At 43.4% G+C, this 22302-nt stretch overlaps 1 protein-coding gene across 1 annotated transcript in view; it reads left to right on the forward strand.

Annotated features, from left to right (window-relative positions):
• Positions 1–22302, forward strand: part of LOC143395113 (T cell receptor alpha chain MC.7.G5-like) — a 273058-nt gene that overhangs the window by 201084 nt on the left and 49672 nt on the right. The window contains exon 4 of the mRNA XM_076849979.1: positions 9624–9691. Within this exon, the coding sequence (XP_076706094.1) occupies positions 9624–9691 (68 nt within the window). The remainder of the gene's footprint in view (positions 1–9623; positions 9692–22302) is intronic.

Consider the following 22302-nt stretch of genomic DNA (forward strand, 5'->3'; position numbering starts at 1 on the left):
AATAACTAGAGACCTACTTTTCTTTGACCGGCTTATTTGTTTTATTTTGTTTAGGAAATGGGCAGAAAGACTAGGTGGGCCAGGGAAAATAATTTGTACAACATTTTGGGGTAACTTAGATCCAGAGAATCAAATCCAAAGACTCTCAGCTCAGAAAGTCCTGAAAGGTCTCCTAAACCCATCTTTTTAATTTTGCAAATGAGGACAGTGAAACTCAGAGAGTTGTGAACTTGGTCAGGGTCACAGAGCTGAGCCTGATACCAAGGTCCAGGGCAAAACAAAGACATTTCTGATCAATTCAGATCCAAGGGGGAAAAAAATATCATAGTCCTTGACATGGCAGCATTATCTGCATCCCAAACATTCTTTATGCAAAATTTGAACCCTGGGTTCCAAAAGGAGATGAAAGCACTCCACATTTAGGGGAGGGGGGTGACTAGCTATCCTAAGAATAGGACTTGACCTTGATATTAGGGAAAAGGCATAGCCACCATCAGACTGAGGCAGGGATGGAAAATCCTGAAGGAAAACCCTGGCCCGGTCTCAGGCCGTGGTTATGACCATGAGACACTACCTATGAATTCTGCAGAGCCAATTTCTTTCCCAATGAGAGTGTAGGTTCTGATAGCCTGCATCAGACGTGGGATTGCTCTAGACATGGAATATGTATACGCGATTGGCTTGCCTTCTGGTGTTGTAGTGAAAATCTTAACTCTGGACAAACATCTCAGCCCCAAAGCCCTGAGCTCCCTAAAAGAAATTCACCATCTCTTATCCTTCTTCTGCATCTTGGGTTGGGGAACAACTCTAGTGCTTGGGAGGCTCCACAAAGATGAGCTCATGAAGTTGACACCACAGAGTTTTCGCAAAGTCCCGCAGCACAGTGTTCAACAAACCACCGGCTCTCAGTTGACATTTGGGAAGGGAACACAGCTCACAGTGGAGGTTGGTAAGTGGAGGAGACCATTGACCCCTCTTTTATATTGTGTTGTGAGATCCTTTTTATATTAACGAGTAGAACGTGTCTTCCAACACCATCTCTGCAAATATTTTAAGTCCTACCTGGCTTAAAATAAGCCTTCTCCTCATCCCCTGGGGTAGTACACATGCAGCTAGATACAGCTTTTTCTAAACTCTCCCCCAAATGACTTAACCACTTAACTGCTTCCTGGCTCTTCTGTGCCCTCTAAGTCATGCTGTCTTATTATAGAAAGAGAAGTGCCGAGGGACTTCTAGATTTTGAGGTCATTGTGAAAGAGGAATGTTGATCATGTGTTTGACTTCTTGGGAGGAAAATTATAATGATGATCTATTTAATTGCTTATTATATACCACACCATGTGCAGCATGCCTTCTGCCCATTGCTACACTTAATCCTTATTCTAGCTCTGCGATTTAGGTGCCATTATTATCCTCAAAAGAACTTTTTTATATTTTTATGCTTTATACTTCTATAGAAGCATAGAGAGATTGAGCAACTTCTTCAAGTTGATAAAGTAAGAAAGAGGACCTGGAATTTAATTCATTGATTCAGATTCCAGAGCTAACTATTTATTAATGGGGGTGTTATTTTAGTGGGGAAGTCACTAATGTTTTGTTGGTTTGTGCTTGTGAAAATAATCCCTTGAGAAGTGTGCCTCGGATAACGAAGCCAGGGATTGAGCAATAGGACCACTGCTGCACCCCACTTACATATTCCTAACACAACATCATCAAGCTGTTATCTTCCTCCCCACGAAACCAATAAGGAAACTGAGGTGCAGCAAATTAAAATACTTGCCCTGGGTTTCAAATTCAAGTCTTCCTTTACTCCAAAGAATTAGCTCTTTTAAATTAATTGCAACTACCAACCAACCAGATTAATTAATTACTTAACTAATTAATAAGACAGCAATCTAATGAACTGTAAAGCAAAAGATTGATCAAAATCGTTCCATTGCTCCTCTCTCTTTGGGGGAATAACCATACAATGGTATAATAGCATATCTGTCCTTCTGCTCTGTGCTTCTTCTTGGGGAATGTGGAACCCCATCTCCAGGCACCTGGTGGAAGGGTCGTTGCAGTATTTGTAAAGCAGTCTCTGTGTGTGTATAGGTCAGGGAGAATCTGGAAAGCTCATCTTTGGAAAAGGAACAGAACTGACAGTAAACCCATGTAAGTCTCGGTAATTAATACTTTCAAACTTCTCTCTGAAATCCTGATCTCCAAATTTTTCATTTTGTTTTATAATCCAACTCTCAACCACAGCAGTCCCATTAATGGATTCCAATTCAAACAGCTAATATGTTCCTACTACTACATGCAGGACTCTGCTGTTTGTCCCCACCTGCTGCTTTAGCTAATAGATGAGAATAATAGTGCTAGTATAGCATTGAGCTAAGCCTAATTTTTATTATAACTGGTGGAATTTTCCACGGGCCTGAAAACCTATTAACTCTCTGAAACTCTATTTTCCTCTTCTGTAAAAGGGGAGAGGCAGACCCTGCTTCTGTTTTACCAAGGCAAGCAGCTGTCAGGGGAATTTGGCAGATTTCCAGTAAAGTGACAATAAATGCAGGAAACAAGGAAGGTCTTTGGTGGTTCATGAATTCTACCACCAGTACCTTATTATAGAAAACCTGGCTTTATCAGGAGGGTTCTTCAATAACAAGTAAACATTTAAGTGTTAAGAGGAGTTTGGGTGTCTGAGTTTTTGTAGAGTCTCGTGTCGTTGTGTAATTCTGGGGCCGGCAATAAGCTGATATTTGGAAAAGGAACAACTCTAAGTGTTAACCCAGGTATGTTTCTGTGAAGATTATTTGTTTCTAAACATAAGCCATCACGCTTGGAAATTCAGTGAAAGATGACCGAGTTATTCACCCAATTATTAGCATTTTTCACCAGGCACCCCTGAACCAAAGCCTTTTTAGGACTGTCTTCAACAGTTTTAAGTATTTAGGAATGTTACATTTGTTTCTGTTAATGTTGGAGGTGTGTGTGTCTGACAAATGGAATCTGAATTGCAGTTTTAGGGTGTAGGGGCAGAAAGCATTTAGAAAGGAAGGGGAGAAAGGAAACCACAGATTAGACTCAGATTCATAGCAAATACCTGACCCAAAAGGAACCTGTGAGGTATAGCCTTCCCATATATATAACAGCTGATAGCCCACTCCTCCGTTATCTCCTTGCCTTTCCAAGGTACCCATGTTGGCACAGTTAAGAAAAGCAATATCTAGGGCTGGGGCTGTAGCTCAGTGGCAAAGCGCTTGCCTAGCATGTGTGAGGCACTGGGTTTACTCCTTTGCACCAAATAATAATAAATTTTAAAAAATAAGAAAAGCATTATCTAATCCCTATAATGCAAAACCCTGGAGCCAAGCTAGTTGGGTAAACCCATGTAAGATTTTTCTGGTACTGCTACTGAGGGCAAGCTGCTATTTAGGGAAAAGCTAAGATTGAAAGCAAATATTCAAATTAGTTATAAAGATCGTGAACCTCGAAAAACCTGCCCCAGGATGCTGTTAACTGCTGTGTTTCTAATTGGGTCCTCATGGAACATTCTCATCCCTGCCTGGGCTGAGCTCTGTGCACCAGGGAAGCCCCTTTTGATATCCGTTCATTTCTGTGCTCCTCAGTGAAAAAAAAATGGCAACTAAGCTTGGAAGATGGAGAGAAGGATTTTCTAATCCAAATGTAATAACAACATTTCTCTCCATCTTGCAAAGCCCAAGGGATATTTTGAGTGCTGCTCCACCATCCTTAAAACAAACTTAATTTCAAGTAACTTCAGTGTAGCTCAAATTTTGTTTCATGAGAAAGTCTGCATTTGCTATGACAACAGAAGCTCCTTCCAAACAACTGTTTAGAGTTTAACTTTTGTTCATAATTCCGAAAAGATGCCAAGTATCCAGTGGGTACCTCAAAATAAATCTTCTACTTTTGTGGTCAAATAATCATCCATGTTAGAAAAGCGAGAATCAAGTCAGGCACAGTGGGGCACCCCTGTAATCCCAGAGACTCAGGAGGCTGAGGCAGGAAGGTGGCAAGTTCACAGCCAATTTGGGGAGACCCAGCTTCAAAATACAAAATGAAAATGGTTGGGGATGTAGGTCAGAAGGAAAGCACCCCTGAGTTCAATCCCCAGCACTGAAAAAAAAAAAAAAAAATGAAAGAAAGCTAGAATCAGAATGCCCTCATTAAGCATTATGCTACCTTCAAAGACCTTCCTAAAGCCCCTATACCAGCAACAGCATTAGACAGGAAAGAATGCCCATGACTGTGTGTCCAGGGGCTAACTAGGGCCTAAGGAGCAGAGGTGTCAGCTGCTATGTTTCCAAACTGGCTATTTAGAGATATTAGTCCTCCAGATATTAAAAACAGTAACCTGAAAAAGACATGTGCAATTCCATTTTTATAATTCTCATCTTTCCCAAAGAACTGTTATAAATTCTTCCCCTAAGGTGTTATGTTCATCCTTCTTTTAGTTCCTTTATCCGTGATGTGTTCAGAGATGAAATATTGGTTGAGATTCAAAAAAACATCCATGAGATTTACCTTAAGCTTTCCCTGTCAGAGAGATTCTAAGAGCTAAAAAGATGGGAAGCTGACATTTGGGAACTAGATTAAAAAGAAAATCCAAATTAATCCCAAAGAGCAATGCTCAATAGATAGTTATTTAGACATAGCGTGTCAACCCTGCAAGTCACTCAGTTGGCTAGACTGCCCCTATCTTGGTCTTGCCTAGAAAAATAATAATAACATGCTCATTCCAGACGTGCCTGGAGTAGACAGAAATGTCAGCCTCCAGCCCTAAAAACTCCTTGTGATTTGGTTTATTTCAATAGAGTTTATCATTACATACAGTGTTCTGGAAGTAATAGAAAAGTGCATAGAAGCGCCTGCAAATGGAAATGAAATGTAAATTTAGATTGTAAATATATGACTGCAGTAAATAGATAGCAAGAAAAAAGATGAGGAGATTAGAAACCTACCACATTTCTCTAACCCTAAAGGGGCTATTTCTATAAATAGTTTAAAACTATTGAAGAGGAGCCTGGAGGAGTAAGGAGGAAGACGGAGGCAAACAGGTTTTCTCCTAATCCTCTTCACATTGCAAAATTGGAAACTGTTCCTCAATCAAAATGTCCCTGAGCCAAGGAAGAAAGCTTGTCTGTTTCAAGACTAAAGGGTGGTGGGTAGGTGTCTCCTAGGACTGATTTTGAAGATGGCTCCCTGTAAGTGCTGGCAATTCCCAGGTTGTGGAAGGAGGTGAACACAAAAATACATCCAAGTAAGTGTGCAGGGACCAGAAGTTCTTGGGGAGCAGGATTTCCCCAGGAGTCTTCTACATGGCCTTTTAACCTTTCCTATTTTAATCCGATGGATGGGATCTCAGAAGATCAGCCCTTGGATTCATACCAGGAACTTCACAGAAAGAACCAGCTTAGCTTCACTCAGGAGACCTAGCATATTGTGACTTTAAAGATTCTTTTAATCCGACTGTTTTAGGAAGAGCTCTAAAGGCTGAAAGAAAGGTGAAAACAAGGTTTAAATCCTGTGAAAGGAAAATGAAGATGTTAAATATTTGACTAGCAAAGAAACTGAGAAAAAAAAAATCTGGTTCGTGTCTACCACTGGTAAAAGAGACTTTGTGAAAGACAGAATAAGCACCCCAAGGTGACCCTACGCTAAACTTCTCTGACAGTGAGCTTCAGGCCATTCCCCACAGCAGGGAAACAGCGAGGAGAGCCCATCAGGCACCTTCCTCCAGAGGGCCTGGGGCACCATTTGTGTAAAGCTGTGTGCTGTGGTGTCACTCAGGAAGTAGCTTCCAGAAGCCAGTGTTTGGGCAGGGAACCAGGCTGGTCGTCCACCCAAGTGAGTATGAAGGCCAAAGCTGCCATGGCTGGCCACGGCCTCTCCTTTCTCGGTAATGTCCGATGGTGTCTGGGGAGCTCTCCTGGAGGGGTGCCTGCTTACTTTGCCTGCTCTATCATAGAGAAGCAGATCAGGAAAGCCCTCAAATCTCACCTTTAAACATATCTCCCTAGCTCTCCCCATTTCTATAGTGAGTTTCCAGTAAACCAGAATCCAGTGAGTTGATGTGATCAATTTTAATAAAAAGCAGAGAAACAGAGACCCCCAAAGTGCGATAAAGTAGAAACTATGTGAGCAGCAGCCAGGGGAAGGCAATGAGGAAAGAAAAAAAAAGAAATGGATTACCAGTGAAGGTGGCAGTTTAGTCATTAAAAGAACAGCAAGAAATTTTAAGTTAAATTTAAATTTTAAATTTAAATATATATATATTATATATGTACATATATATCATGTATAGATATAAATATAGATGATATAGCGATATCAGGGCTCCACTGACCTCTGGAAGCCCAGGTCTCATCTGCAGAAGCTGCTTTCAGGACATCCTCAAATAACCTGAAAACCTGTAGTTTAGTGCTCTTCTGCAAAGAGCAACCCCTGTTCCTGTTTTTGTAAAGCCTTCTCTGACTGTGACAATAGTGGAAGCAGCAACTTTAAAATGACATTTGGAAAAGGAACTCTCTTGACCGTGAATCCAAGTAAGTGGAGGGAGTGGGGCTGGGGAAACTCCAATTCTTCTCATTTCAATTTCTTGCCCCTCCAAAACATCCCAGCTTATCTTCCAAATCTAACGTTGTACAGGGGAATAGGGACCTCATCAGAAGGATTAGAACTCTATTGTACAGAGACTAAATTACTTTCGGCCAAAAACATTCCTATCATCCATCTTAAATGAAATCATTGGTGCAGGGAGGAAAGTTGAACACAGGATCCTGAGGGATTCAGCTAAGGCCAGGAAGCATTTGCCAAAAAGATAGAGGAAACTGGCGTACTGTGACTATGCAAATTCAGTAGACCAAACATAAATCTTCAGATGTAGATACTAAAACTCCCCCGAATCTCTCTCCTGAAATAATGGGACCTGAAATTTCATTAACTAATGCTGGAAAGTCTGCAGGCACATTTCTTCCTTTACCTTCCCTCTTCTCTCTTAAAGGAACTGTTCTCACTCCCAATCCAGCAACTGAGGTCTCTGTGGGCAACATTGTTTGGTACCCTCAGGCAGAGCCTTTAACCCCCTTATTCCTCGGTTACCAAGATATTGATTCGGCCTCCACTTTGTGTGATTCACCTGAGAATAGGGAGGAAACTTGTCTCCTGGGTGTCGAGAATAGAGCAGCACATTCTCTCCTTCAAAAACCCACTCACCCTTCCCTCGTGGTAAGAATGTGTGTATGTGTGCCAAAAAAGTTTAAAATGTTAGAGATGAAAGTAAGGAGTGGTTGCTATTGGCACTTATTGAAAATCTATGTTGCTGGTGGGTCTCTGAGAGTGGTGCTTTTAGACTAATGCAGGGAAAGTCTGGCTCATTATAAAATTCAGGTAAAGTGAAAATGGGAAAAGCTTGAAGGCCCCCAGGCTCCTTTAGACATGAGCTAAGTGCCCTGGATGCTGAGCAAAGACCAGTTTAATTTATTCAGCTCTGCTTTCTGTGATCAAGAGAAGATGCCACATCAGGAGGGACACATTGGGAAACCCAGCTCAGCCTTAAAAACAGTGGCTAGGGAAGTGGGGGACGAGCAAGTGATTCCCTGACACAGCACATGCAGCCCGGAAGGGTACATGCATCCCTGTGGCATGCAGCCTGGAACGTTCTGGGGTAGGCCCTGCCTGAAAAACACACAGGGTGGTTAGTCATGAAGTTCTCACGTGCAGAAGTGCCTGGCTCAGCAGGGGCAAAGTCAGCACCTCTGCGAAGATGGATACAATGAATAATACATGATGTCGTTAAATCCCACGCACTCAGCAGTCTCTGAGGTCTTATTAAATTAAAGCGTCAAGGGGATTCATATTGTTCATATGAATCTCGGGAGACTCAAGGACTTGGTCGCTTTTCATGGGGTGGGCAGGAAAGAGTGGAGACCAGACAGTAGGGTTTTTTTGTTTTTTGTTTTTTTGGGTTTTTTTTCCCTAGGTGTCTTTCTGGAAATGTGCTAGGGCAGGAATCTGCAGTAGCAGATTTTCCAGAATGCAGAGAGAGGCTAGGAACCTCTCTGGTTCATGCTTGGCCTCTTAGGGGCCTGACAGCTAGCTATAACAGCCCCTACACTTCAAAATGTTAGAGAGGCCAAGGAGTTTGACAGGCTAACCATGCAAAGAAAATATCTGTGCCAGGAAAGCATCCTTCCAGAACCCTGAGCAGTGATTGTACGCCAGATTTCCCATGCAGTGGACCCTGTATGTGCAGGGGTTACAAGGCAAGGCTGGAGTTCAAGAAACCCATGATTAAACTGTTTCCTTCTATCAGCAGAACACAGAGATTATTGCACAGCAACACTTTGGTGCCTACTTGTGGTGAGGGCTTCAGCTGAGGGCCGGCATTTGGTTTTGTTCATGTCCTATGGAGGCTAAAGTGGGAGAGAAGGGACTCTTTAGACAGTGAACACTGGGAAATGTTGAAGAGATGGGAAGGGCTGTCTAAATCCCTGACTTAAAGCCAATGCATACCTCTTCTTACCTAAGTATTAACCTTTCTCTCTTACCCTTTTCATGACAATAAGCGAGCTAATGCTTTGACCTTTAGCTAATAAGTAACTGCTTGAAAAGATGACTAAGGGAGGCTAGCGTAAACTCAGTCAAAATAGCTTAATAGTTTAAAACTTTAATTCAGATAAAAGAGCTTCAATATCTGTTTTTCACATCCAGGGATAGGATTTGATCGCCTTCACACCACATAATGAGACTGTCTGCATTTTGCTCTTTTTTGCTTATTTTTTGTGGGCATCCATCAGACAGACCCCTACGGTCATGACTCTCAGCCCTGGGAACTTTGTTTGGACAAGGGACGTTATTTACAGCAACCCCAAATAAACACGCATAAGCCAGCTTCTAAAGGGACCTTGCTAAACCAGTAGGCTGCTCTGTGAGGTCAGACACCTCGGCTAAGACTGTTGGGTGACCTAAACCCGGAACAGTCCCGGGACAGTGTTTCACCATAACAAGGCTCAGGTATAAACTTCTGTGAGCCTCTACTTACATTTCACCAGGTTCAAAACTGACAAAAGCCTGTGGTGTGGAGGCACAGCTCAATATGCCCGTCATCTTCCTTTCTTATGCTCGGGCATAAAGGGAAGCCCAGGAGACAGTGTTTTGTGAAACTGGAGTCTAACCTCATCTAATGCTAGTCAGCCTCCAAAAGGCTGAACCCTCTTCTCCTGTCTCCTTGTAATCAATTCATTGTCATCAGAAATGTGTGACACCTCCAGGGGAGGGAAGGACATGTCTTGAAAACTGATCAGAGAAATTGTCCTGAAAATGATGCTGTAAAATGGAAATGAGACCTTTAGAAAGAGAGATGCTGAACATGAGAAATCAGTAAGCCCCTGTGGAAAGCAGAGGAAAGAGGGAGATGAGAGGCAGGCTCCCGGGGTGCAGCAGGTCAGTGTTCCAGGACCACACGTGGTCCTCTGACCTCCAGCGGGAGGAAACTCAGCCTCACAGGTCCAGGCCCCTTTGGGTGAATTTATTTTTTGCCCAGAATTAAAATAGGAAGATGTGTGTGAGCCCAGGGGTCCCTCCAGGGGTTCTTGTAAAGGCCTCCATTACAGTGCTAACACTGGTGCTGGCTATGGAAAGCTGACATTTGGACAAGGGACCATCTTGACTGTCCATTCAAGTAAGTGTAACAGGACACAGAAGCATGCTGGAAATTCTGGAATATCACCCCTGATGTGTCAGGTTTAAAAGAAATGTATGTTGCCCAGGATCCAGACCTTGCTTCAAGTTAACTAGTGTCATCCAAAGTCCTTTCTCTTCTTCAGTCTCAACATGAAGAGATTCCCTTTCAAGCCCTGAACCTAGTTCTCTCCCACTGCTCTGAGTAAAGCTAAGCTTGACCCTGGGAAACTAGAATCTTCTCTGCTTTTAGAACCTTCTCTGGAAGTGAGGTCCTAAGTTTTTTTTTTGTTTTTTGGTTTTCTGGGTTTTTTGCTAGGGGCCCACCATTTCCAATTGACTTCCCCGAGTAACCCCTTCTATTTTTTAGCATCATTCTCCATCAGAAAGTTCTTCCTCATATCAATCTTAAATTCTTCTTGGCACAGCTGAGGCCATTTCCGTAAGCAGCATCCACAGTGGAGAGGGATAATTGAGAGCAGAGTTTGAATAGGTATGTCGTATTCAGTTCAGAATGGATTTTAAATGAAAGCAATGAGGGAAAAACTGAAAACTGAATGGGAATCTGAGGTCTTATTTCAAATCCCTCTATGTTCCCTGAAAGTCTCCTACTGCTTCTATAAATGCAAACTCCAAAGAGAGAAAGAGAAAGGATGGACAGAAATAAGCATCCACTGAGTCCGTTCCTATCGCTGAAACCGCAGGCAAAGGATTACAATTAATTCCAAAGAGTTTCAGATACAAGGCTTAATACCTTTCTCCTCGTGGTGACTTGTATCCTTGCTGATAATTAGAGCAGATAGAAAGATTTGGCTTTCGTGTGTTTGCGGCTGCACCCCACTGGGAAGAGAGAGAAATGCGACTGTTTTTTAAGATTCATAAAGTTCCTTCTGTCAGTCGTTGTGAAACTCCCCTGCAGGGAGATTCATGACAGCTATGAGAAGCTGATATTTGGAAAGAGTTCATAACTAACAGCGAAGGCAAGCAAGCTGGAGACGCCCAAACTCATAGTACCCCCCACATAACTTCACTCCCTTCCCATTTCCAGCCTTTTGGCTCTTGTGGGGATCCTAAGGGAGTCAGATGGACAAGGATTAAGAGGAGTCTGGAGCGTGGAAAGTGTGGGTGCTTGGGAATGATAAGTGAAAGGAATAAGAGACTGGAAGGGGAGAAAGTTAAAAAGCAAGAATATGTCTTTCACTGCACTGGATAAGGCTAAATCGGGGAGGTGGGTATCTGCAGGGTGCTGTTTTCATGGGATCTCCACCAAGGAGGGTGTCCTTTTAGACAAAGGGATGAGCCATTTCCTGTATTCCCATAGTAGCTACTCTTGTGCAGGCATAGTTGCTCCCAGTTTGGTGTGTGTGGAGGAGGCATCTGACATCCCTGTCGTTAGCTGCTCCTCTGAGCAGCAGCATAAATTCACACCGGGTGGGTGTGGAGCTGGAATGTGCCAGAGCTCCTCCTCAGCTGAATGCTGGGTTGTGAGAATGTCTCAAATGTGCAAGATGCCTCCAAGTGAAATCTGGTTCTAACAAGCAGGGCACAGGTTGAGCCAATATTACCCATTTTTTTGTTGAGCTTCTCCAAGTCCATTCATATGAACGCCAACACTGAGAGGTTGACATTTGAGCTCAGGATCCAATTGACTGAAATATGCCAACGGGGTCCGAAAGGCCAAAAGTGCCTTCAGAGCTCGGCCTTTGTTGTTAGCTCTCTGGCAGTTGTCATTTCAGCAAAGCGCACCCACTTAGAAAGGTCAGCTCTTCATTAGCCAGACAAATGAGAACAACATATTGACCAGTGATAAGGAGTGGGGAGCCCAGATCTCAGCCTCTGAGAGCCTGGCATTTTCAGTCTTTTAATCATGGCATGCCAGTGAGCATATGCTGTCTCAGAGAAGGCAGATCAATGGTGCCTGAGGACCTGGTGTCACCAAGCCAGAGCTTGGAGATGGAAATGAAATGCAGATGGGGATGCTGTATGGATGGGGGAATAATAGAGAAGGGAGGAGGAGACAGGGAGCTGATGATGCTTTTTAAAACTTGAAGCTTGTCAGAAATTGTAATGGCACCAAGGTGGAGAAGGACATATCCCCAGCAAGTTTCCTGTATCCCCAACAGAATCTGTCCTGCCTGTGACTCCAACTCAGATCCCATAGGTAATGCTGAACAGCACCTGAAATGCCTTTTGAAGTGGCAGCAAGAGATACTGGGGTCTACACTCTTTAAGGGTCACCTGTCAGTTATTGTAAAGGGTTGTGTGGCTGTGTCACAACTTCCTACAGCAAGTTGATTTTTGGGCAAGGAACAAGTTTATCAGTCATTCCAAGTAAGTCTCCCAGTGATGCTGCCTATGGAGTGTGGCAGGGCTGATAGTCACATGCATGGAGCTCAAATGGCTGTGCAGGTGGCAGGGTGGTTGAGGACCCAAAGCTAAAGGACTTAACTTTGATCAGAAAATAAGGTCATATTGGCAAATGTGGGTCTAGACCTTAAAAGGTGGCACAGAGAGCGTGGGACTTGAAAGTGGTAATTTAAAAAACAACCTGTGGTCTACCGGTATATTCTCCCTGCCCATGGGGGATGAGCTGGGATAGAGGGAATGGACAAGGGACACTGTATAATGGGGTTGTCAGAAAAAGAGACAGGCTAGGAAGCAGCAAGGTGATCAGAGCCTCAGGCTGAGTTCATCCAGAGAGAAGGAATTGTTCCAGAAGTTATTATAAAGGAATAAAAGCCTTCCCAGAGTCAAAAGATGTCGTAAAGAGCCCTGATTAAAATGCATTTCAGAGTCATATGATCATCAGGAGAGAGATAAAATCTTAAAAAGAAAAGAATTTTTTAAATGCCCAAGCATAAAGCAAATGGGCCTACACCTTTAATTAGACAGCGAGCAATGCAGACACACATTAGCCTTCCTTTTAATCCCCTCTCTGGAGGAATCTGTCCCTCCAGCTGCACATGGTCACAGCTGCTCTAAGCCCTGGAGCTCCTTCCTGCTGTACCCTTGCTCCTGCGCCCACACAGAGAAGGAGACAGCCCACCTGCCTGCTAGCCTGCCGGGCAGTCGGTGGGGCCCCAGGTGTACGCTCTGGCTCACTCTTCCGCCTGGTTTTTGTTGAGCTTCCTATCACAGTGGAACACCGGTAGCCAGTTCTATTTTGGGACGGGGACAAGTTTGACTGTCATTCCAAGTAAGTCAAAGAAAAATTTCCGTCACCATAGTATAGAAACAAACCCTTTAAACTACAGAGAGAACCGTCAAGAGTCTGCTACTCAGTCTCTCTGCTTCTAGATGTAACTCTATCTGGAACATAGCAAAGAGCCGCTCTCCTCCACCCAGGGAATGGTTCATAAATCATCAAGGCCAGAACAGATCTTAATTGCCCTGCCTGAAAATTCCTGTGGGGAGGAAGACAGAGAGAGATGTTTGCAGCGATGGTCTCCCCTCTGTCACACTCCATCATCTGCACTGACCTGAGGGGTCAGGTTCTTCAGGGCAGAGGCTTCAGGAGCAAAGGGTGGAGAGATGACTCTCAGCTGAGAAAGGAGGGACAGAGGCTAGAGCAGGACCAGAGGTGACTTCACAGATAACTGAAATAAGGGATGACATGAATGGGTGAGAAGCTGGCAGTGGTATCCAGACTCATCCTGTGTTTAGACTTGAGGGATGCACTGATACCATCTAGAGAGAGAAAGATTTCTTCTTATCTTTAGAGTCAAAATCGAAACACATTTCAAGCCTCTCTTAATGGCAGTCTTTCTTCCCAGTTTCTCTCAGTTGTTCCAGCAGGACATGGTTGGAAAGGGTCACTGGTGGCTTTGTTGTTGTGAAAACAATGCAGACAACAGGTTCATGAGAAATGGGTGGGGGAGGGGACCTTGCAGAAGAGTTTGGAGTTTGGAGCCTTGGTTTTTGCAATGGCTTAGCACACTGTGCGTCTAATTATGGAAGCGAGAAATTAACCTTCGGAACTGGAACCAGACTCACTGTGACACCCAGTAAGTACTTCATCCCTGGTCAGGAAATCAGCCTGGGTCTGATTCTGGGGGTGATACTGGACCGCACAGACTTAGAGAATTTCCATCTTTCTTTTTTCATAACTGGTAGAGATGGGTGGCAGCCAAATATCTGAGTTTTCTGGGGGAACTCCAGTCTTGAATATTTAATTCCTCACTAGAAAATATGATTCATAATTCTGTTTTTGCTGCTGCCATCATGTGCTAATGTGACATGTGAAGAGAATTCAGACAGAATGACTGTATCCTCACTTTTATCTTGTATGATAATTTTAACTTTGAGTACTGCAAGTGTTTGGAAAAAAAATAGTAGAAACATAAGATATCAAAGAGACAAGCAAACCAGCAGAGCCAGCGAGGCCACAGACAGCATGTCAGGTGGCATAATTTTATAAAACTAGTGTGGTGTGTCTTTTTGCAGATGGCAAAGGTATTTGGAAAAGTGCTGAGAACTGGTGCCCTAGGTAGGGCAAGTTTCCTCTAAGTAGGAAGAGTAAGTGCTGGTTCCAAGGGGAAACTCAGAAAACTCCAGGGTCTTCCCATCCAAGGGAGCTTATCAGTGGGGCACATCTGTATTTAGCTAATTACGCTGTGACATGGCACAGAATTAACAGTTAAAAAGGACTATGTCTGAGGTAATAGAAGATAGATGATAGAGGTATAGATTGATAGCTGCCAACCATTTGTACACAGAGGAATGTGTAAAACCTGGGGAAAATAGATTTCTTACCCCTGTAATTAAAAACTATAGAGAGTTTGGATATGTTCACTTTGTAACCAAAGACAGCTTCACAAAATAAAGATTAAAACATACTGAAAGAGCAAGAACTGGAGGCATGGAAACTTTCCAAGCCTGGATTTCCCAACTGTCTTACCCACTCCATTACCTAGAGGACAGGTTTTTGGTCTTTGGGTTTTTTGGTTTGTTTTTTTTTTTTTTTTTTTTCTTTTCACTTTTCTGCATGCGAAATTAATGGCATGAGAATTGAGAATTTGGAGGGTTCAGACTCTTGCAGTGAAAATTATATTATAAAGCGTCTCCCAGCCAGGCTAGATAAAGAATCTTTAGACATCAAGGACTTTTTCTTCTCTTCTTTTCTCTGGATAAGACAAGAAAATGGTCTCTTCTCACTCTGAATATAGGAACAGGGAGCTCAGAGAGAGTCTCAGAGTTCTGAAGCAAGACAGTGACAGAACTGAACCATGGGACTTGGGGATCCAGTGACAGTCTGCTCACTCTCAGATGCCACAGTAGCCAGAAATATTCAGGGAACTTTCTCAAGGTGAGACCCTAACATTCCCAGGGAAAACACCACTAAGAGCCACTCAGCATAAGAATGCTTTACCCAGAAGGAGACAGTCACAGTGGTTCACACCAGCTCAAAGCCCAAATATTTGAAAACTACATGAAATCCAGCTATAATGAGTTCATTTTCCAAACAGTGCTTCCAGAAATCATTAGTTGTTGATAGTTGCTATGGGTTTGGAACTTGGAGGACATGAGGCTAAGTGGAATTATTTGGAACAGGAGGATCTGATTAGGATTAATTAAATGAAAGAAAAATCTGGCTAGAAGGATAGAAAAGTCCTGAAAGAAAAGATAAAGTAACTCTTGGAAGAGTTATAGCATTTATCTAGTCCAAGCAGAAAAGAACAAACAGGAGCCAAATTCCAATATACAACTGATCTTTTTACATTTACAAGATTCTACAATTATTAACAATGTTTTTGGCTTCTTGACCAAATACCAGCAGGTCCTAAAATGCAAATTGGAATGGTACTGTTTCCAGCACTAAGTCACTCACCCCTCCTTCCACATCCCCAGTCACGCCCAGACTGTTGTTGTAAAGGGGTTTGATGCTGTGTGAATTATGGAAACAAGCTGTTCTTTGGCTCAGGAACCATTTTGAGAGTTGAGCCTTGTAAGTACAAAACACATTCTGGTCCATCCTAATCCCAACCCAAGTTTTAATACATATTGAAGAGACTGTGACTTACAAGTATTTGAGTCTAGAGGGGGAAGAAAAAATTGAAATTCCAGGTGCACTACGTGTACTTTCATTAGTGTGATTCATCTAAGAATGTCCATGCATTGTCTTTGAGTTAATCACATCAATTCACTGGTGTGACCCACAGTTTTAAAAACTGAGTTTAAACTACAGAATTTCTTTAAAAAAAAAAAAAAGAAAAAAGAAAGTCAACATCTGTTTGGACCAGGCTGCTTGTTGTTTGGGATTCTAGACTCACAAAATGGAAACCTCAGTCTGTAGTTTGAGCCTGGAGATTTATCTTGAGCCTGTGACTTAGGTGTAAGAAAAGCTGCGTGCTGCTTGGCTTGCAGGGCATTTCTGGGATCAGTGTCAGGAGAAAGCCCAGGCAGACAGGTTGGTGAGGAGGCACTTATGACAAGTAGCTGTCCTGTTTCTGCAAAGCTGCTGACAACGGTGAGAAGAAAGGCAGCAGAGACAAGCTGACTTTTGGGACCGGGACTCGTTTATCAGTTAGGCCCAGTAAGTCTAAGCAGAAAATGTGATTTTTATGTCTTTCCCTATTATTTGCTCTAGCCTGACATTTCGGTTGTCCTCCTTTAAATTACAGATGTACAAACCACTGTGTCTTTTTATGTCCCTTTAAATATTTGTGCCTAAGGGAGGCCCTTAGCGCACCTGAGTGCACCTGGAACAGAGGTCCTTCTTTGCTGTGCATGTATGCGACAGATGAGAATTTTGTAGCCATGGCCACTTTTGTGGAGAAGTCAACTGTACTACAGTAGCTGTGTCGCAGCACCCTGGTCTCCAGGCCATCTGACCTGGTTGAGCTCTTATGCCAGCAGCAAGGGAGAAGAAGGAATGGCCAATAGCACTGGCCAAGGCTGTGAGCTGTCCCTGGTGTCTGTGGGCTTCCAGCAGCTGGGGAGGCTCTGGGAAGCTCAGGGCATAAGTTTCTTGTGGGGAGGTTTCTGTTAAGGGTTGTGCCAGTGTGGGAATACGGGAGGTGCTAACCGACTCACCTTTGGGAAAGGGACCCAGCTGATCGTCCAGCCTTGTAAGTGCTTCTATCTGGGAGGTAGGGGTCTAAATGCAGTCCAAACCCTGCTCATGATCCTCTGGTACCAATGTCACTGTTGGCACCATCCTAAGTACACAGGAGGTTCTGAGCCACGTAGGTGAAGGAGGTAATGTGGTGTATGGTTTAGAGGACTCTGAGCTCTGTCCTTTTGCAACTGTTTAACTACCACGTTTATTATTGGAAATTCTGGGTTCCCACAGACAACAGATATGAGCTCAGGACTGGGACCCAAATTGATGTGGGCTACTTCACCAGCAGCTCCCTTTGCAATGAAAATTACTTTCCTAGAAGTGCTGAAATGGTTGCATAGATAGAGGTTTAGCTGTTTCTCCTTTTCTGTCTCCCTGCCCTCTTCTCTGCCTGACTTAGGGACATTAAATCAGAAAAGGTATTAATCATCTGATTTCTCAGCCCCATCACTCATCAAGTGTGACAAAAAGGATCCATTAACATAAAACCCAGAAAGAAAAAGGACAAAGGGCTCAGTTCCCAATGTCTTCAGAGTTGAACCTGACAACTCCTTGACTTTAATAAGGGTCATTGCCCCATGATCAACAGAGGACAAGTAGCAGGCAGTGCTCACCAAGTGAACATGTGGCCAGAGCCCTGCCTCCCTTGCAGGAGGTACCACTGCAGATTTTAGGAAGTGATCCCTGCAGGCTTGCCAGGGCTGCCCCTGGGAAGAGGTCATGACAGAGCTCTGAGGAAGGCATAGGAGTGCACATGGAAAGTCAAGCTTCAGGTTTCTGTTGTGGAGCATCTCACAGTGTCACCACTGGCAACACCTGGAAACTTGCCTTTGGGACAGGAACGAGACTTCAGGTCAGCCTTGGTAGGTAATAAGAACTATGAGGCTTTTCCTCTCCACCTGTGAAGCTTCCTCAGTCTTCCTTACACTGTTTTTCCTTTGGAACTGTGGGTTTGGGACTTTGTCACTCTGAGCCACAGAATGAAAGCACTCTCAAATGGAAAAGAGTGAGTCCTGCTGACTCTGATAAATTTTCAGGGGTGATATGTGTGAATGTGAGGAAGTGGACTTGAGTGACCTCCTGTGACTGTCTTAGAGAAATCTTGAGGGAACTTGTTTAATGCCCTACGCACGTGGCTTCTGAGAGGAACCATTTTGTTAGCCTCTTGGTGCAATAAAACCAAAACCTTGACCTTCTGAGACTGCAGTCAAAATGCCAACCCTTTTCCCCAAAGCACTGCTATGTTTCATTATTTACGAATTATGAAATGACGGCATGATAATTAACATGAAATCACATAAATAAGTGGTTTGACTATGTTGAACCTATGATTAAGATGCAAATTGTAAAAAAAAAAAGATGAAAATTCTAGACATTCTGGAGTAAGCCACCAGGCAGTTCCTGAAGATGGACAGTGTGCCTGGGCCTGATTCTTTGCAGCATTGGTTTGCACATAGTGCTGGGACCTGACTGAAAACTGATTGCGTGTCTCACAGTGACAATTTGGGTTCTAGTTTAGCTGTGCTTTGTGCACTAAGAACCACCTGTGGTACAGCTTAGCAGCCTGACAAAATGGTTCCAATCCAACAGGAAAACAAGAATGGGATAATTGTGTTGAGTGGTATTTGTCAGAGCCTCTCCTCTCCCTGCTGTCCCTGCCACACTGGGAACTAGTCACAAGGTCTCCCTGGGAGGTTTTTGTTAGAGCATGTATTGCTGTGGCAATAACAACTATGGCCTACAATTTGGAGCAGGGACCAAACTGACAGTAAAACCAAGTAAGTTGGGGGGAACGGGGCAATCTCAAACACCCACCTAGTCAGGGCAGGGTTGTGCTGTGCAGTTTCAGCGGGATTAAGACCCTCCTGTGCCAAGAGAATCTGTGTACCTGATTTCTTTGTGCCTGAGATCCTGAGCTAGTTGGAAGACTGTTAACAAATTCTGGCAATTCAAATAATGGGGTCAGCAAGGAGTAGTAAACTTCACTAGCTTCTTCGTTGACTCTGGATATATAGAAATGTCAAGAACATGTGTTAAACCTAGATTTTGTAATATGACAAAATTAAAACAACTCAAAGTCCAGGTGTTCCTCAATAAGAACCCCTCCACTCTAATAGGAAGACATTCAGTTCTTTTGTGGGTTTTGTTACTATTATTCTTTTTTTTAATATTTATAATTTAGGCGTAGATGGACACAACACAATGCCTTTATTTTTTTTTTTTTTAATGTGGTGCTGAGGATCGAACCTGGGTCCCACCTGTGTTAGGCGAGCACTCTACCACTGAGCCACAATCCCAGCCCACTATTATTCTTTATAAAAACTATTGCTGTGAATGACATGATGCTGCTGGTCCCTAAAATAGCCACCTTCTGACCCCACTGTGGATCTGTGCTAGGTGGCATGTCTCTGCCTGAACTTTCTATAGTGCTCAGGTGTGTTAATTAGGTATGTCCCATCATCCTATATAGAATTGAAAACTAGGGATTTAGTGGGTCAAGCAAGGGCAGCCCACCAGAGCCCAGTGTTGTAGAAACAAAAGGGGTGGCTTCAGATCTGCAGAGTCAGCTGTTATTTTTAGAGATATGCCCTAACCTTGCCAGGGATCTGGGAGCTGAGGCTGCAAGGTGATGAGACATCCACTAGAGGGGAAGATGATCTCATTTGCTCAGTCTCCTGCTCAGTCTCCTTCTCAGTCCTTCCTACCTCCTGGTTATTGTAAAGCCCCATATGACTGTGAATTATGGAGGAAGCCAAGGAAAGCTCATCTTTGGAAAAGGCACTAAACTCTCTGTTAAACCAAGTAAGTGTTGGGGTTTGCAAGACCACACCAGTGAGTGCAGCTAACCCAGAGCAAGAAGAAATTTATCAACCTTTGCTCTGTGGCTACTTATTCCCTTCGCCTTTGAACCCCACAGAATTGCTCCTGATTGATGCTTCTGGCTGTCCTCAGTCCAGACTGGCACTTCCCTCAGATGGACATAAGCAAACTCTGGGCATCATTACATGTAGCAAGACCCGTCCTTAGGATGGTGCTTCTCGGGAGTGACTGCCTACCTCCCTGTAGGACATGATGACCTTTTCATCAATAGTCTCCTGGAAGAGAAAATTTCATTGACAATATCAAGGGCCTCACATGAGCAGCAATCTATGACTGCTCTATGTTAGTTTTATAATTAGTTTTTAGACATTAGCTTCAATAGGGGATCCTAGGAGGAGGAGGAACAGAGTAGCTACTGCCAGGGGTTTTTTGTTTAGGGAGAATTCACTGTGGAACTCAAATAGCGGGTATACACTCAACTTTGGCAAAGGCACCTCACTGTTGGTCATACCCGGTAAGTTCTTGTGGTTAACTAATTATCCTTTCTGGGAAGAAATCCAATGGGACCTGTTGAAACACAGCTAAATTTAATTGCTTCGTTTAGCATGCAGTTGTTAACTATGTCGGATGTGTGAGAAAGATATGAATACATGTTTCCCTGGAGGCTGGATTTGGTTATCAGGTCTGTGGGCAGTTTGATAAATTGTACTAATACTGCAATCACTGTTTTCCAAAGGTCCACAATGCATGCTGTGACTTTGAGAAAGAGGCAGAGATAAGAAGAAGAAAAGCTTTGTGTTAGAGACAGAAGCAAACCAATAAAAAGGGAGGCTGCCAAAGCAGCAGCGTAGCCAAGGAAGCATGTCCTCAGCAGATAAGTGATGAGGATCCAGTGGGTTTAGGCCATGTCATCTAGTAGAACCGAAAAATAGTGAGTGGACTGAGGACTCCCAGGAGGGGCGTAGCAGTTTCAAACTGCTTGTGGCTTTCTCCTTCTGAGAGATGCAGAACCCCAGAACTTTCTGCAAAGGAGGACAGCCCTGGCTGTGTCCATCCATGGACCTTTTTTTCCTTGGACAATCCCCTTCTTCACCCTACGGTCAACTAGTTCCCCACACAGACTTTACCCCACTACCTAAGCCGGCCAAGTCTCTCCTTGGGGAGAAGCAGAGACTCCCAGCCTTTTGAAGGGCTTCCCACCTCCACTGGATTATCTGTGATAAAGTGGAATGTTTATCCAGGTTGTGAAGCTGTCAGGGAGAGAGTAATAGAGACAGATGACAGAAAGCAATATTGGAAATTTACAGGCTACCTCCACCCTGCAGAGTTCAGTAGGTTTTGCGGTTGTTTGTTTTGATTTTTTCTGTTAGTTACTGTGATGGGTGCCTTCCCTGCAGGCACAGTACCTATAGGAATGTCTGCCATTTCACACTTTGGTACTATTTTATCAACAACCCTCTGTGCCTCAATCAAGTATGGCTATAAGGTAATGGGGTTGATACGTTGACAAATAGGCTTTATACATTTAAATGAGTGACCCAGAAAAAGCACTCAGCTCAAAGTAGTACACACTTGCATCCCACACACTCGCTGCTCACCTTCTCTGAAACCCCCTTCAAAGGCCACAGACTTTCTTTTTGCACCATCCATGATGACTTTATCCTCTGAAGGCATATTTCCCGTTTGTTAATAATCAAAAGGTTTTATGGGGCTGGAGATGTGGCTCAAGCGGTAGCGCGCTCGCCTGGCATGCGTGCGGCCCGGGTTTGATCCTCAGCACCACATACAGACAAAGATGTTGTGTCCGCCAAATACTAAAAAATAAATATTAAAATTCTCTCTCTCTCCCTCTTTCTCACTCTCTCTCACTCTTTCTTTAAAAAAAAAATAATCAAAAGGTTTTCAGAGACAAGACTTATCAGTAGAGGAGGGACTCAGGCTAGTTACTTGTCCTGTTTTGAATCCAAAATGAGGTGGAATCATAAAATAATGTCATTGGTTTGTTTTTGTGGCTCATAAACTCACTCTCAGAGAGGGTTCAACTTCAAAAGATTTAACAGCCATTTAGGTATATTTAAGTTCTAGCACATTTGCTAAATCAGCCTCTTAATAAACACACTTGAGATAATGATAGCATGAGATTGTGGAAGTTTTGCAAGCTTCACCCCTATAGAAATGGAAGACTTTCTGGTAGACTGAAATATAATCCCAAGAAAATCCCTTTTAGGAAAACATGAGATCAAGGCCTTTCAATGGGAAAAGTACATATGATGTCCTTTTGTTGGACCATAAAGCTGCTTCAAGCAATGCAACCTCTCATTGGTTTATGTAGAGACATCTAACACTGTGACTAACACAGGAAACAACAAATATGTCTTTGGAGAAGGCACCAGGCTGAAGGTTTTAACTTGTGAGTATTAAAAGCAAAACAGACTTTTTATTAAAAATTGTTGGTGTTCACACTTGAAGGACAAGAGAAGGTACTTGTTATAAACCATGGAAGCTAAATTATTGCTATCTGAAGTGGCAATTCTGAGTCAACTCTGAACAGAGGGGTAAAGGAAAACTCTGGGGATTGCCATAATGGACTAACCATTGATCCTATAAGAATTATAATAATCAGGGGCTGGGGATATAGCTCAGCTGGTAGTGTGCTTGCCTTGCATGCACAAGGCCCTAGGTTCAATTCCCAGCGCACAAAAACATTTTATTAATCACTAGGAGAAATTTAT

The sequence above is a fragment of the Callospermophilus lateralis genome, chromosome 3 (genome assembly GCF_048772815.1).
Source record: "Callospermophilus lateralis isolate mCalLat2 chromosome 3, mCalLat2.hap1, whole genome shotgun sequence".
In the NCBI taxonomy this organism is placed as follows: domain Eukaryota; kingdom Metazoa; phylum Chordata; class Mammalia; order Rodentia; family Sciuridae; genus Callospermophilus; species Callospermophilus lateralis.